This window comes from Typopeltis vanoorti, chromosome 22 (genome assembly GCF_054136105.1).
Source record: "Typopeltis vanoorti isolate ZY-2024b chromosome 22, IOZ_Tvanoo_1.0, whole genome shotgun sequence".
Classification (NCBI taxonomy): Eukaryota; Metazoa; Arthropoda; class Arachnida; order Uropygi; family Thelyphonidae; genus Typopeltis; species Typopeltis vanoorti.
The window spans coordinates 35,801,707-35,814,830 of record NC_143570.1 but is presented as its reverse complement, the minus strand read 5'-3'; the positions used below and the strand labels follow the sequence as shown (position 1 = coordinate 35,814,830).

General features: G+C 36.3%; 1 protein-coding gene across 1 annotated transcript in view; it reads right to left on the bottom strand.

The window, feature by feature from the left end:
- The window catches only part of Orc3 (origin recognition complex subunit 3), a 283,514-nt gene that overhangs the window by 130,055 nt on the left and 140,335 nt on the right, over positions 1-13,124 (bottom strand). Inside the window, exon 11 of the mRNA XM_090412057.1 lies at positions 10,989-11,052. Within this exon, the coding sequence (XP_090268183.1) occupies positions 10,989-11,052 (64 nt within the window). The remainder of the gene's footprint in view (positions 1-10,988; positions 11,053-13,124) is intronic.

Genomic DNA, 13,124 nt, shown 5'->3' with positions numbered 1-13,124 from the left:
TTGAGTAAAAATAAGCTAGTTATTGCTGTCCACTGTGTATCTATTTTATGATGACATGATGCAATTAACTGGTTATTACCTTTGGGTAATATATTCCTTTATGTAAAATCAGTGATAATCAACAAAACAATTATTTGTAATGACCAGCATTCCACAATAGACACAAGCAAGGAAAACATGAAAAAACTATTTATGACATAAAACAGAATTTGCAGTACATCAAGAAAACCAATGATTAACCTGAAACTCCTCTTCTGTATTAATATTTTTTTTTTTTACTCATCAACTAAAAATTCACACTCATCATGGACAACAAATAAGTGCATTTTTTAAGCAATGTGTATGGTATGCTTAAGGGTCAAAGCTATATAACTGAGAGGAGACCACCAGATAGCCTTTAAAGGAATGTGGAGAACCGACCAGGGCTTCTGACCTAATGTCCAATCCTCACCTTCTCGTGGTGCATCCTGTTGGATATCTACCTAAATACTGAACGAACGAGGATGGGCTGGCAATTTGGGATTTAGCCGACCAAATCGTATTCCTATTGGTTAAACCAAAATACAAAGTGATGGTACAACATGACAAAATTTCATGCCGGCTGGGGCGTTACCCAGTTAAACAAGGCCCCCTGTTGTATTTGCCAGGGAACCAGGGCGAACAGCGAAAAGTCAGCTCCTGGAACAAATCTGAAAACACACCCCAACTCAACATCACCAGAGTTAAAGATTGGTACTATCAACATAAGAAGTCTGAATGGCAAAGAAACGGAGCTAGCAGAGGAATTAGATAAGTACCAGATCGACATAATAGGGGTGACTGAAACAAAATAAACAAAAACTGGTGAGATCTTTCTGAGCAATAAATACAAAATATTATATTCAGGCAATGACAATCAAGGAAAAGAAGGAGTAGCCATGGTATTCAACAGAAAATACGAGGCTCATCTTCTTGAATGGCAGGCAGTGTCAAGTAGAGTGATTTGAGCAAATATCAGAATGGGGAACTGGACAATGAGACTTATTTGTGCCTATGGACCCACAGAAGGTTCTTCTAAGATAGAAGTGGAGGAATTTTTTTAGGCTCTAGAGAAAGCTACTGACACAATAAAAAAGGAAAAGTTGGTCCTTGTTGGGGATCTAAATAGCAAAGTAGGAAGTGATTATCAGACAAACAAAAATGTTTTGGCAAAATTTGGGGAAAAGAGTAAAGCTAATAATAATGGCAAATACCTGTTGGATTTCTGCTCAGGACATGGACTTGAAATTGGAAGTGATCACTATTTGGTGTTGAGCAGGATAAAATTGAATTTAATATTGAAAAGAATAACATGTAAGAAAGTTTTAAAGCGAATAAAAGTTGAGCAGCTCTCAGATGTGAACTGTAGACTAAAATACACAAAGCTAATTGAAGGAAAAATGAAAGAGTTTGAGAACAGGAACCAAACATTCGAGATTCAATTCAATGTAAGCCTTGAAGAAAACCCTGATTGATTCAGATAGAGAGGCATGTGGTGAAGTTGTCTGCAAGGATAGAAAAATTAGAACTCCATCGTGGACACAGGAAGTTAAAGAGGCAGTGAAGGAAAAGAAGAAAGCATATGAAACGTTCCTGGCAAATAAGTCAGCTTGTGCTCTCAGAGAATACAGAGACAAATGTAAGAAAGCTAAACACTGTGTAAAACTAGCTAAACAAAAGTCATGGGAGGACTTTGGCAAGAACATAGAAAATAAATATCAAGAAGGTGGCAAAATATTCTGGAGGTTGTTGAAGAAGCTTAGGAATGGAGGAAAGAGTGCTGTAAAAGGAATTAGAGATAATAAAGGTGATATGAAAACGGGAGAAAAAGATATTTTTGAAGTATGGAGAAATTACTTTGAAAATTTGCTAAATGAAACAAGCAGTGATGACAGCACAGTCATAAAAAACACTGACCAGGCATGCAGTCAGGAATACATCATACTTGAAGTAGAAAAAGCCATCAAAGGCTTGAAATGTGGATAGGCAGCAGGAGTAGATGATATTCGACCAGATATGCTGAAGTATGGTGGTATAAAAGTCTTACAGTGGTTGCACTGCATAGTTCAGAAGGCCTGGACAGAGGGACGAATTTCAGACGACTGGAGTAGAGCTCTCACAGTACCCATATATAAAAAGGGAAATAAAACTAAATGTGAGAATTACAGAGGTATATCCCAACTGAGTGTTCCTGGTAAGATATATGCAAGTATACTTGAGAAACAGTTGAGAAGTATTGTGGAAGAAAAGCTTCGTGAAGAACAAGCTGGATTCAGGTCAAATAGAGGCTGTCAGGATCAGATTTTCACTTTACGACAAATAGTGGAGAAATCATGGGAATTATAACAAAGATCTGTATTTAAGTTTTGTCGATTTGGAAAAGGCATATGACAAAGATGCCAAGAGAGAAGCTATTCAATACGCTACAGTTATATGGTGTCAATGGAGCATTATATCAAGCAATACTTAGTCTTTATTTGAGTTGTAAGTCAGCAGTTAAAATTGAAGAAAGACATTATCCCCACTTTTATTCATTATCTATATGGATCACATTATGAAGAAAAGTGGTATTAAACATGATATCAAAATTGAAGATGTTAATGTCAGCTCTTTGCTTTATGCAGATGATGTTATACTTCTAAATAAATCCGCTACAAGTCTGCAAGATTCTCTGACTAAATTGAATAACTGTTGTAATAGATATGGTATGAAGGTCAGCAATAAAAAGATAAAGACAATGAGAATAGGCAGAATCATTGAAAATATCAACTGTGCTGCGAATAGAGAACCTGTGGAACAAGTAAAACATTTCAGCTACTTAGACATGATTTTTAGTGAAGATGGTAAATTTAATATGGAAATAGACAACAGAATCAACAAAGCTGGTATGGTAGGAAGTCAATTCAATAAATTCATATGGAATAAGAGAGAAATTAGTCGGAACACTAAATTATCTGTATACAAGACAGTGTTCAAACCAGTTTTAACTTATGGATCTGAGAGCTGGGTCAGGAGTAAAACACTTGACCAAAGACTAGAGACTGCAGATATGAGAGTCCTGAGAAAGATTAGATGCGTGAACTATGATAATGTTCACGCATCTAATATGATATTAGATGCGTGAACCATCTAATAAAACCATATAATAATTTTAATATGATAATGGCATCAATGCCAATATCATATTAAAAACGATTATATTAGGAAAGAACTTGACATTGTCAGCATCTAGGAATGCGTTAGCAGAGCTGATCTCAGGTGGTATGGTCACTTAAACAGAATGGGCGAGGAAAGATTAGTAAAACAAGTCTTCTCTGCCAAGTTAGCAGGAAAATGACTCAGAGGAAGACCAAGATATAGGTGGATTGATACGGTAAAAAGTGCCTTAGACGATAGAAATATAAGATCTGGTAATGTTGGAGTCTTGACAAGTAACAGACTGATTTGGAGGAAAATTGTAGATAGGAAGTTAGTAATGATGCAAATTTTTCATGTAGTACTATCATATCCTTTACACTCCTTGAGGGTACATGGCAGGAATTTGATGCTGATGATGGTGTATGGTACTTCAAATTTAGCGATAATCAAGTTTTTTTTTTTTTTTATTACTTGCATAGATGGACAATTACACTGTCTAAACCACAGATATCCTTAAAAATGCATATAAACAAAAATAATTTGATGTTTGTCTTTATACGTGTAGAAAGTCGTCATGAGCATTAAGCTGCTATTTTCTTGCTATAGGTATTATTGTCCAATGCCAGAAGCAATTCTGTGTTGCTTATTGTAACAATTTCTCATCTCTCTCTCTCAGTTCTACTCTAATGATGGTAACTTTAATTATTAGCAAAATATAACAAAGCACAAAAATGTGATATTTTAAAATTACTTTAATTCATTAAGGAAACGATTCATTTCTCAGAGATGTATACTGCTTTATTATACGTCATCATCATCATCAAATTCCTGCCATGTACCACTCAAGGGGTGTACAGGATATGATAGTACTACATGAAAAAAATTACATCATTATTAATTTCCTATCTACAATTTTCCTCCAAATCAGTCTGTTACTTGTCAAGACTCCAACATTATCAGATCTTATATTCTATCGTCTAAGGCACTTTGTACCGTATCAATCTACCTATATCTTTGTCTACCTCTGGGTCGTTTTCCTGCCAACCTGGCAGAGAACACTTGTTTTGCTAATCTTTCCTCTCCCATTCTGTTCAAGTGACCATACCACCTGAGATTAGCTCTGTTAACGCATTCCTGGATGCTGACAATGTCAAGTTCTTTCCTAATATCCTCGTTTTTAATATGATATTGCCATTGATGCAATCTGTTCACGCCTCTAATCTTTCTCAGGACTCTCATATCTGTGGTCTCTATTCTTTGGTCAAGTGTTTTACTTCTGACCCAGCTGTCAGATCCATAAGTTAAAACTGGTTTGAACACTGTCTTGTATACAGCTAATTTAGTATTCTGACTAATTTCTCTCTCATTCCATATGAATTTATTCAATTGACTTCCCACCATACCAGCTTTGCTGAGTCTGTTGTCTATTTCCATATTTAATTTACCATCTTCAGTAAAAATCGAGCCTAAATAGCTGAAATGTTTTACTTGTTCCACAGTTTCTCCATTCACAGCACAGTTGACATTTTCAATGATTCTGCCTATTTTCATTGTCTTTGTCTTTTTATTGCTGACCTTCATACCATATCTATTACAATAGCTATTCAATTTAGTCAGAGAATCTTGCAGACTTGTAGCGGATTTATTTAGAAGTATAACATCTGCATAAAGCAAAGAGCTGTCATTAACATCTCCAATTTTGATATCATATTCAATACCACTTTCCTTCATAATGTGATCCATATAGATAATGAATAACAGAGGGGATAATGTACATCCCTGTCTCACACCAGATTTAACATTAAACCATCTTCCTGTACTTCCTTCAATTCTAACTGCTGACTTACAACTCAAATAAAGACTAAGTATTGCTTGATATAATGCCCCACTGACACCATATAACTGCAGCGTATTGAATAGCTTCTCTCTTGGCACCTTGTCATATGCCTTTTCCAAATTGACAAAACTTAAATACAGATTACTTAAATTAAGGGGATATTAAATCCCACATAGTTTTAAAACCGAATAAGAAACTCAAAGATTGGAATCAGAGAGTTTCTTGCCGAATATAGTAAACTATAAAGTATCGGCGACACTAGCGTTAGCAAATGCAAGTGATCCTAGTACGTAGTACAATACCGGACATTAATTAATTTTAGTTTAAGTAATGTCATAATGTTTTAATTTGTCATTAACATTAATTTAAGTAATGTTTTCATTGCCGAAATGAAGCTTATTAGTTCTTTATATTTAAGTAACTTAATGGTTGCACCTGTTTGGATAACTCGTTCGCAGAGTATATAAGTTGTTTTCGCTATACACTTTGGTATTAGGTCTAGCTACTCACTGATGAAGCCTCAAAAAAGGCTGAAACTGGTCTGGGTAGTGACCTCCCTCCATAATGTAATAACAGCATACATTTCCTAGGAAATGTATGCTGTTATTACATTATGGAAAATACCTAAGAATAGCGATCTGAACTTCTCCCACCTTTGCAACGAGTCGTCCGGTATTGTACTACGTACTAGGATCACTTGCATTTGCTAACGCTAGTGTCGCCGATACTTTATAGTTTACTATATTCGGCAAGAAACTCTCTGATTCCAATCTTTGAGTTTCTTATTCAGTTTTAAAACTATGTGGGATTTAATATCCCCTTAATTTAAGTAATGTTTTCATTGCCGAAATGAAGTTTATTAGCTCTTTATATTTAAGTAACTTAATGGTTGTACCTGTTTGGATAACTCGTTCGCAGAGTATATAAGTTCTTTTCACTATACACTTTGGTATTAGGTCTAGCTACTCACTGATGAAGCCTCAAAAAAGGCTGAAACCGGTCTGGGTAGTGACCTCCCTCCATAATGTAATAACAGCATACATTTCCTAGGAAATGTGTTTTTACATTATCGAAAATACCTAAGAATAGCGATCTGAACTTCCCCCACCTTTGCAACGAGTCGTCCGGTATTGTACTACGTACTAGGATCACTTGCATTTGCTAATGCTAGTGTCGCCGATACTTTATAGTTTACTATATTCGGCAAGAAACTCTCTGATTCCAATCCTTCAGTTTCTTATTCAGTTTTAAAACTATGTGGGATTTAATATCCCCTTAATTTAAGTAATGTTTTCATTGCCGAAATGAAGCTTATTAGCTCTTTATATTTAAGTAACTTAATGGTTGTACCTGTTTGGATAACTCGTTCGCAGAGTATATAAGTTCTTTTCGCTATACACTTTGGTATTAGGTCTAGCTACTCACTGATGAAGCCTCAAAAAAGGCTGAAACCTTTCTGGGTAGTGACCTCCCTCCATAATGTAATAACAGCATACATTTCCTAGGAAATGTGTTTTTAAATTATGGAAAATACCTAAGAATAGCGATCTGAACTTCCCCCACCTTTACAACGAGTCGTCCGGTATTGTACTACGTACTAGGATCACTTGCATTTGCTAATGCTAGTGTCGTCGATACTTAATGGCTTACTATATTCGGCAAGAAACTCTCTGATTCCAATCTTTGAGTTTCTTATTCGGTTTTAAAACTATGTGGGATTTAATATCCCCTTAATTTAAGTAATGTTTTCATTGCCGAAATGAAGCTTATTAGCTCTTTATATTTAAGTTAAATACAGATCTTTGTTATATTCTCTTGCTTTCTCGACTATTTGTCGTAAAGTGAAGATCTGATCCTGACAGCCTCTATTTGGCCTGAATCCAGCTTGTTCTTCACCAAGCTTTTCTTCCACAATTCTTCTCAACCGTTTTTCAAGTATACTTGCATAGATCTTGCCAGGAACACTCAGTAGGGAAATACCTCTGTAATTCTCACATGCAGTTTTATTTCCCTTTTTATATATGGGTACTATGAGAGCTCTATTCCAATCATGGGGAATTTGTCCATCTGTCCAGGCTTTCTGAACTATGCAGTGCAGCCACTGTAAGACTTTTATACCACCATACTTCAGCATTTCTAGTCAAATATCATCTACTCCTGCTGCCTTTCCACATTTCAATCCTCTGATGGGTTTTTCTACTTCAAGTATGGATATGTATTCCTGACTGCATGCCTGGTTGGTGTTTTTTACCACTGTGCTGTCATCACTGCTTGTTTCATTTAGCAGTTTTTCAAAGTAATTACTCCATACTTCAAGAATATCTTTTTTCCCCGTTTTCATGTAACCTTTATCATCTCTAACTCCTTTTACAGCACTCTTTCCTCCATTCCTGAGCTTCTTCTACAAACTTCAGAATATTTTGCTACTTCTTGATATTTATTTTCAATATTCTTGCCAAAGTCCACCCATAACTTTTGTTTAGCTGGTTTTACACAGTGTTTAGCATTCTTGCATTTGTCTCTATATTCTCTAAGAGCACAAGCTGACTTATTTGATAAGAACTTTTGATATGCTTTTTTCTTTTCCAGCACTGCCTCTTTAACTTCCTGTGTCCACCATGGAGTTCTGATTTTTTTATCCTTACAGACAACCTCACCACATGCCTCTCTGGCAGAATCAATCAATGTTTTCTTCAGAGTTTGCCACTGAATCTCTAAGGATTGATTCCTGTTCTCAAACTCTTCTATTTTTTCTTCAATAATCTTTGTGTATTTTAGTCTACAGTTCACATCTGAGAGCTGCCCAACTTTTATTCGCTTTAAAACTTTCTTACATGTTATTCTTTTCAATATGAGATTCAATTTTATCTTGCTCAAGACTAGATAGTGATCACTTCCAATTTCAAATCCTCTGTACACTCTGGTGTCCTGCACCATGGAGAAAGCATCATTATCAACAATAACACAGTCAATGAGACTTTTCTTATTCCTTGCCTCTTCTCTCCATGTGAATTTGTGCACATTTTTATGTTGGAACATGGTGTTAGTAATAACCAGTCCATGTCCTGAGCAGAAATCCAACAGATATTTGCCATTATTATTAGCTTTGCTCTTTTCTCCAAATTTTCCCAAAATATTTTTGTATGTCTCACAATCATTTCCTACTCTGCTATTTAGATCCCCAACAAGGACCAACTTTTCATTTTTAATTGTGTCAGTTGCTTTTTCTAAAGCTTCAAAAAATTCCTCCACTTCTACCTTAGTAGAACCTTCTGTGGGACCATAGGCACAAATAAGTCTCATTGTCCAGTTCCCCATTCTCATATTTTCCCCCATTACTCTACTTGAGACTGACTTCCATTCAAGAAGATTAGCCTCATATTTTGTGTTGAATACTATGGCTACTCCTTTTCCTAGATTGTTATTGCCTGAATATAATATTTTGTATTTATTGCTCAAAAAGATCTTGCCAGTTTTTGTCTTTTTTGTTTCAGTTACCCCTATTATGTCGATTTGGTACTTATCTAATTCCTCAGCTAGCTCCATTTCTCTGCCATTCAGGCTTTTTACGTTGATAGTACCGATCTTTTAACTCTGGTGATGTTGAGTTGGGGTTTGTTTTCCGATTTGTTCCAGTAGCTGACCTTTCGCTGTTCGTCCTGGTTCCCTGGTGAAAACAACAGGGGCCTTGTTTAACCAGGCGACGCCCCAGCCGACATGAAATTTTGTTAGTCCAGAAAATAGGAGCCCCCAAATCCCCCCCCCCCAATTAATGTAAACTGAAACATGACCAAAGAAAAAACGTATATACGAGGGTGATTCCATAAGTTACTGGCCTGACTATCTTACAGAGGTGATAGAAAGAAAACAACTGTATCATTTTCCAACATAATCTTCCTATACTCTAACACACTTTTTTACATCTTTGAATTAACGTTTCTATGCCCTTGAAAAAATAGTCTGAACTTTTGTCTGCAAAATGTCCTAAAGCTGCATCTTTCACCTCATTTTCATTTGAAAATTTTCTTCCTCAAAGGTCTTTCTTCAATTTTAAGAAGAGGTAGTAGTCACTGGGTGCTAGATCTGGGCTATAGGGTGGGTGTTCAATCTTCTGGAAGAAACAGACCTTCACGGCAGCCTTTGGAACAATAGCCATATGGACTGGAGCATTGTCGTGAATCAGTCAAACACCATGACTTGTCATTCCTCATCTCTTCTCCTTTATAGCATCATGCAGTTTGCGCAGGAGTGAAGCATAGTATTCTGCATTAATGGTGGTATTCCTTTACATGAAGTCAATCGAGAAAATTCCCCACCAACCCCAAAAGATTGTTGCCATTGCCATGATCTTCTTGGTGGCCTGAATGATCTTGTATTTTCTTCGTGGTGCTTCAACTGGTTTGCACATCTCCATGGATTCCCTTTTGGAAAGAGGTTCATAATAAAGGACCATGGTTTCATCCCTGGTGACTATGGATTTAAGCACTTTTCTCTGATTCCCTTGGCAAAGCTCTAAAAACCTGTGGGAGCAGGTCACATGATGCTCCTCCTGAACTGAAGAGAGAAGTCGGGACACCCACCTTGCACTGACCTTCGTCATGTTAAGCTTCTCGTGAATGATGCAAAAGACTGTTGTTATAGAAAGCCCCAAGCATGCTGAGATTTCTTTAGGCTTCAGCTGTCTGTCAGTTCCTCTTCAACAAGAGATATTTTTCTCAGCCATCACTATCACAGGTCGACCATCTTCGATGCTCTCTCTTCCTAAGCGAAACTGTTTAGCTATTTCTGCATGGTGGAATATCAAGGAAAAGCTTCCCCATAAACACCATCCAATTGCTGTTTAATAGTTTAACAGCAGTTGGAGAAAGCCTTTCTTTGGTGAAAAACTTTATCACAGCATGGTACTCAATTTTTAAGCACTTAGCGTGCTTAAAATTTTACAAGCACTTTAAAACGTTACAAGCACTTAGAGTCCCACGTGTGTTAGTCAAACGAATTATGATCAAAATGATCATACACTATTATAATTTTTCATCATCATCAAATTCCTGCCATGTACCACTCAAGGGGTGTACAGGATATGATAGTACTACATGAAAAACATTACATCATTACTAACTTCCTATCTACAATTTTCCTCCAAATCAGTCTGTTACTTGTCAAGACTCCAACATTATCAGATCTTATATTTCTATCGTCTAAGGCACTTTGTACCGTATCAATCCACCTATATCTTGGTCTTCCTCTGGGTCATTTTGCTGCCAACCTGGCAGAGAACACTTGTTTTGCTGATCTTTCCTCGCCCATTCTGTTTAAGTGACCATACCACCCGAGATTAGTTCTGCTAATGCATTCCTGGATACTGAAAATGTCAAAGTTCTTTCCTAATATCCTCCTGTTTAATATGATATTGCCATTGATGCCATCTGTTCACGCCTATAATCTTTCTCAGGACTCTCATATCTGCAGTCTCTCTCTTTGGTCAAGTGTTTTACTTCTGACCCAGCTCTCAGATCCATAAGTTAAAACTGGTTTGAACACTGTCTTGTATACAGATAATTTAGTGTTCCGACTAATTTCTGTCTTATTCCATATGAATTGAATAAATTCATATGGAATAAGAATTGAATAAAGCTCTGTTGATTCTGTTGTCTATTTCCATATTTAATTTACCATCTTCACTAAAAATCGTGCCTAAGTAGCTGAAATGTTTTACTTGTTCCACAGGTTCTCTGTTCACAACACAGTTGACATTTTCAATGATTCTGCCTATTTTCATTGTCTTTGTCTTTTTATTGCTGACCTTCATACCATATCTATTACAAGAGCTATTCAATTTAGTCAGAGAATCTAGCAGACTTATAGCGGATTTAGTTAGAAGTATAACATCATCTGCATAAAGCAAAGAGCTGACATGAACATCTCCAATTTTGATATCATTTTATAATTTTTCATTAAATTTTTAATCTGATTAAAGTAGTTCCAAAACACATACCTTAAATCCTTTAACATCACCAAACAAGGACTTTTTCTTCTCATTACTTAGCATATTAGTGAACCTGTAAGATGTGTGTATAAATATATATATATATATATATATATATATATATATATATATATATATATATATATATATATATATATATTCTAAATAAATATGACAAATTAAGAGATATAATACAGGATGATTACAGAAACAGTATGCCATTTTGGATTATATCTCGATAACACCAATTATATCGATGGTACATAAAACCCAAAAATCCAATGTAGTTATCCAGAACTCTATATGTGTGTGTGTGTGTGTGTGTGTGTGTGTGTGTGTGTAGGGGTGCCTAAGGGTCAAAGCTGTATAACTGAGAGGAGACCTCCACATAGCCTTTAAAGGAATAAGGAGAGCCGGCCAGGGCTTCTGACCTAATGTCCAATCCTCACCTTCTTGTGGTGCACCTTGTTGGGTATCTACTTAAGATACTGAACGAACGAGGATGGGCTGGCAAATTGGGATTTAGCTGACCAAATTGTATTCTTATTGGTTAAACCAAAATAAAAAATGATGGTACGACATGACAAAATTTCATGCCGGCTGGGGCATCGCCCAGTTAAACAAGGTCCCCGTTGTTTTCGCCAGGGAACAAACCAGAGCGAACAGCAAAAAGTAAGCTACTGGAACAAATCTGAAAACAAACCCCAACTCAACATCGCCAGAGTTAAAGATCGGTACTATCAACATAAGAAGCCTGAATGGCAAAGAAATGGAGCTAGCTGAGGAATTAGATAAGTAACAGATCGACATAATAGGGGTGACTGAAACAAAAAAGACAAAAACTGGCAAGATCTTTCTGAGCAATAAATACAAAATGTTATATTCAGGCAATGACAATCAAGGAAAAGAAGGAGTAGCCATAGTATTCAACACAAAATACGAGGCTAATCTTCTTGAATGGCAGTCAGTCTCAAGTAGAGTAATGTGGGCAAATGGTCCCACAAAAAGTTCTACTAAGGTAGAAGTGGAGGAATTTTTTGAGGCTTTAGAAAAAGCAACTGACACAATGAAAAAGGAAAAGTTGGTCCTTGTTGGGGATCTAAATAGCAGAGTAGGAAATGATTGTGAGACATATAAAAATATTTTGGGAAAATTTGGAGAAAAGAGCAAAGCTAATAATAATGGCAAATATCTGTTGGATTTCTGCTCAGGACATGGACTGGTTATTACTAACACCATGTTCCAACATAAAAATGTGCACAAATTCACATGGAGAGAAGAAGCAAGGAATAAGAAAAATCTCATTGACTATGTTATTGTTGATAGTGATGTTTTCTCCCTGGTGCAGGACACCAGAGTGAACATAGGATTTGAAATCGCAAACTTGACTTACTTGAGAAAAAGGATTAAAAAACCTAGCTTATAAAATTGCTTAGTATCTTTAACATAGTGCTCTTCTTTTTTGAGAATTTTGGTCTCTTGAGCTTCATCCCCAATGCTGGATTGCCTCAAGGCTCTGTCTTACCATCCCTACTCTCTTTCTCCTGTACATAAATGACGTACTCACAATAACAACTAATTCTATTCATAACTTTGCAGATGATAATAATCTCCACTCATCCTACTCAAATGACAAACCATGCAGTACTCTGACATCTCAGGCTACAACTAGTGCCTTAAACATTGATCTACATACTATCCTTCAATGTTCAATGGGGCAAGTACAACCTTGTCATATTCAATACCACGAAAGCAATCTTACCTTTTCTAGCACAAAAGAGATTCTGCTCACTTATCCTTACCCTAAGTAATACACAAATCACCAAACAAGATCAGATCTCTTTGTTTGGACTAACATTTACCTCCAGTCTTTCTTAGGATAAACACGTCATATCAATAACCTCCTCGGCATCCAAGAAAGTTGGCATTCTCTTTTGTTCAAGAGCCTTAGTATATATATAAATCCCAAATCATCCATGTTTAGAATGGGTGATTTTGGATATATAGAGGCAAGCAATTAGTTTCACAGATGATCTCTCTCTCTCTCTAGAAACAGTGTTTTAGCACTGTTTCTATTCTAAAGGTACTTCCATGATCACTGCTCCAGTGAATTGGCAACCATGATTCCACATGTTAATAAAAGAG